General features: G+C 48.4%; 1 protein-coding gene across 1 annotated transcript; it reads left to right on the forward strand.

The window, feature by feature from the left end:
- The first annotated feature begins 2,001 nt into the window (after positions 1-2,001).
- Positions 2,002-3,958, forward strand: LOC137419591 (uncharacterized). Its single transcript, XM_078766474.1, has 4 exons — positions 2,002-2,016; positions 2,440-2,554; positions 2,902-3,003; positions 3,381-3,958. The coding sequence occupies exons 1-4, from the start codon at positions 2,002-2,004 to the stop codon at positions 3,956-3,958; spliced, it is 810 nt and encodes a 269-aa protein (XP_078622600.1).
- Positions 3,959-4,209: the final 251 nt, after the last annotated feature.

Below are 4,209 nucleotides of genomic sequence, written 5' to 3' on the forward strand. Positions count from 1 at the left end.
AGCCATGGGCACACTGGCGGTTACAAAAGTCCAAGCAAAGCATTGGCCGCCGAAGCAGAGGGTGACGTTGCGCGGGCCAAAGGTGCGGATGGCCGATCCGTTGGCCACAACCAAGGAGGGGCCGCAAACCGCGGACTGCCTGTCCTGATCGGAGGCATGTATGACGCTAAGTTGGGTGCTGGTGTCGCATAGGAAGTGCCGTCCGGACGCTTTGTCCGTGATGAAAAGTAAATTGCCCGTGTGGCCGGCGCTCATGGCTGGTAATGAACGCCGGCCCGGCCGTTTCCCGGCCTGCCGAAGGTGCACGGGGGTCGGCATGTCCAGGCCTTCTGTCCGAACCTGGCATGATAGTAACACCATGCTTGGTCAGGTGGAGGCCCCGGTCGTCGTGCTGGAGATGGTCGGCTCGGCGTTGCGGCCACCAATTGCGTCGGCAGTTCGGTCATCGACCGTGCCGGGTGCTCGGGTGCCATGGGCGTTGCGTCGGACGGCGGTGGGCCCCAGGTCGCTGCTGCAATGCGTTGGCCTGCCGCGGAGATCTTGTCGGCTTCCCTGGCGAGGGCGCGGGGATCCGTGATCATCGTGCTCACCAGGGCGAGGCGTACTGGGCTAGGCAGCTGACGGAGGAACAGCTCCCGGAACAGGAATGTCAGAGTGTTCGCCGAGCAGCGAAAGCATGTAGTCCATTCGCTCGGACGGGCGTGTGTCGCCGAGCTCAGGCAGGTCGAGCAGGCACCGTGCGCGTTCCGCCGATGGGATGGCGAAAGCGTCGAGGAGGAGCTTTTTAATCGCGCCATATTTGTCAGCGGCTGGCGGGCTCTCGAGGAGGCTCAGGGCGCGGGCCGCGGTGGCTGAACTGAGCGCTGCTACCACATGGTGGAAGTGGGTGTCGTCGGCCGTGATGCCCCACAGGGCGAACAGGGAGTCCGTCTGAGCGAACAAAACCGCCGTGTGAGCCTCCCAGAAGGTAGGCAGTTTAAGGGCAACTGCCGTGTCCATGTCGGTAGGTCACCAATGAATGAGCTGTGCTCCCACGTAGTCGGAAGAATGGACGCGACAAAAAGCTGGAATTCGTCCGAGTTTCTTTATTGTCTCAAAACAACTCGGGTACTCTGAAAAGCCCGTTTATCGGGCAGCAATATATATACACACATTATCCCGGAGCGTTTGCCCAGGAAAGGCGAGAGGGGGCGTGGCCGGGCGTCCTGGCCGCGGCCTGGCAAGTCGAGGGCGGGCATGCCCGGGCATGCCCGGGCGTCCCGGACGCGGCCTGGCAAGTCGAGAGCAGGCGTGGCCGGGCGTGCCCGGGCATGCCCGGGCGTCCTGGCCGAGGCCTGGCAAGTTGAGCGCGGGCCTGCCCAGGCGTCCTGGACGAGCCCGGCATGGTGATCGCTCCGCGTCCTTGGTAGGTGCAAGGCGATTGTGTAAACCCAGCGGTAGCCGCTACACTATAAATAAAAAAAGAAAAGAAATGTAGTACGAATTGTATTATTATTAAAAACGTCTCCATTCATACGCTGCGCGTGGTGTTCCATCGCATTAGTTTGTGTTGGCTATCCATATACGTGACTAACTTTTGACAAATCAAACATAGTATTATCGACATTGATGATTGCGCATCCGCCTCCCGGGGCCGGCGGGGCGCGCGTGGCGGGAGGCCCCCAGGCTAGGCCAGCATTCCGTATACGGAGCTGATTTCGTGCCGACAAATTGCTAGGACCAATTAAGGAATTTGAGGAAAATTGAGGTACGTAATTGATATGCTCTGTTGTAATTAAAGGCGTTCCTGTGCTACTTTGTTTACCTTGCATGTACGAATTAGCGTAATTTGATAGTTTACCATTTATTCAGAAATTATTCAAAAAGACTGAAGGACAGCCTTCAATTTCATAAGTTAAAAGTTTGGACGGCTGTCGGCATGTCGCGCGCTTAACTGCAGGGATCGGGCTAAGCGCAGTGTTTTTCAGGCTAAAACGCAGTGACGTCAACACGTCCCGTGGCATGAGTTTCGATTTCGTAAGTGGAATCGAAACTCGTCGTAAATTACTTACAGAATGAAACTTACAGAATTACTTACGTCGTAATTACAGAATGAAATCGTCGTAAATTACTGCATAATTTAAACCTCATTTGACAAGATGTCGTGTTTCTTTGAGAGAAAGCAAAGCGACCGGAAGAGCGAGTGCAGTTGCACATTGTCAAAGCGCGAGGACAACGTGCACATGCGCGGCAAGACAGGTCAAAGAGCACACGCGTGGACCTCGGCCCTTATAAAATGAACGTTGTTTTTAATACACAATCAGTAAGTGCTTTAGAATGCATGCATTTCATTCACTAACATGTCCGTATAATACCTTAAAATACAATGAAATTAACTGATGTACTAGTAATAATGCTGATACTTGTGATACCTATAAATTTTCTTTGTTTTGAAAACAGGTTTGGCAGAATGCGGCACAAGCTGATGCAAAGAAAGATGAGAACGACTTGACGTCCAATAAGGGAAAATTCAACGATGGACACAGGGAATCAGCATCACAAAAATCGGCTAAAAGTAGGATTGTGTTCTTTTTACAGAAATGATACAGAAATCTATTTTATAAAGGGGGAAAGCGAAAGTGATACAATATTTCTTCTTGAAGTTGAAGGTAAACATTTAAAAGACCACACCTGAGTCGATTTTTTTTTTTTGGACTATATCCCTACTTCCATTTTTGTTATCTCTTAGTTGGTTCGGTGGGTTTTTCCTGTAATTCTGCACACGTACAGTCAGTTGAATGTTGGCTAAAATATTTATGCGTAATATATTGCTAAGTTTCCTTTACATAATTCAATACATAATATGTGGTCGTTGTTATAATTTCTTAGCAAAACGAATCTTGATTCATTTCTATATTTCAGAACTTGGAGCTAAGCGTCCTTCCATGAAACCAAATAAGCCTGGAAGCAAGAGGAAAAGAACTAAAGCCACAACAAACACAATCACATCATATTTTACAAAGGGTAAGCAATTGTCGCATTATATTATATTTGCAAGCTGTAAAAAAAATAGGTTCATGCCATTGTCTTGATACTGTATCTTTAGAGCGATGTTGAAATATGAAGCCGTTTTGAATTGAAAAGATATTCATCCAAAAAGCATATTTTCAGGCTTACAACAATTCATTATGTGAAGGATTATCTGCTAAATACTAGTTAGGTATTGCATTGACAAAAGCAATGCCAGTGATATAAATTTGTACCGAATAATACACCTAAATCCCGTAGACCACGAGAAGTGCTGGTAATGCTGTTGGGGGTGGGGGGTTGCTGTAAATTAAACACATTTTTAAAGGCACTTTTGCTATATCACTACTGTATTTGTTTTTTTTTACCCACAGCCAGTCCAAGCATGATGTCTTCTGCACCACCAAATCGTTCTGATAGTGATGCCATGCCACCAGTCACACCAATGGGTTGCCAGGAAGCTGACAGTGATGCCATGCCACCAGTCACATCAATGGGTTGCCAGGAAGCTGACAGTGATGCCATGACACCAGTCACACCAATGGGTTGCCAGGAAGCTGACAGTGATGCCATGCCACCAGTCACACCAATGGGTTGCCAGGAAGCTGACAGTGATGCCATGACACCAGTCACACCAATGGGTTGCCAGGAAGCTGACAGAGATGCCATGCCACCAGTCACACCAATGGGTTGCCAGGAAGCTGACAGTGATGCCATGACACCAGTCACACCAATGGGTTGCCAGGAAGCTGACAGTGATGCCATGACACCTGTAGATCACAAGGAGTTGGACACTACTCCAGAGCAACCTTCAGAATATCAAGAGTTGAATCCCAATTGTCACTTACCTGCATGCTGGAATGATGCGAAATATGAAGAATTTCGTGCCAAATATCCATGGTTGGTGGCACATGAAGGGGGGCTATTATGTAATATTTGCTCAAAGGTTTAAAAAAACTACATTGTGGAGTTGTCATGACCCAAGGTGTCTATCTTAGACCTGAATGGTTATCTGTAGCAGTGTTTCCCAATGGTGATACTAAAAAGGCACAGTTGGCTTCATTACGAAACAAAATAAAAAGACATAAGACGTCTGTAAGCCATCAAAAAGCAGAAACATGTCTGTAAAAAAACCAACAAACATGAAATAGCTTCTGCTTTCACGATAAGTGAATCGCACCATTCAAGTGTCACTGAAAAAGT

This window comes from Myxine glutinosa, chromosome 1, assembly GCF_964187855.1.
Source record: "Myxine glutinosa chromosome 1, kmMyxGlut1.1, whole genome shotgun sequence".
Lineage (NCBI taxonomy): Eukaryota > Metazoa > Chordata > Myxini > Myxiniformes > Myxinidae > Myxine > Myxine glutinosa.

Excerpts from the sequence above, each read along its gene's own strand:
- LOC137419591 (XM_078766474.1), top strand. Across the intron at positions 2,555-2,901 it reads ATCACAAAAATCGGCTAAAA|AACTTGGAGCTAAGCGTCCT; the intron begins GTAGGATTGTGT and ends TCTATATTTCAG. Across the intron at positions 3,004-3,380 it reads CACATCATATTTTACAAAGG|CCAGTCCAAGCATGATGTCT; the intron begins GTAAGCAATTGT and ends TTTTACCCACAG.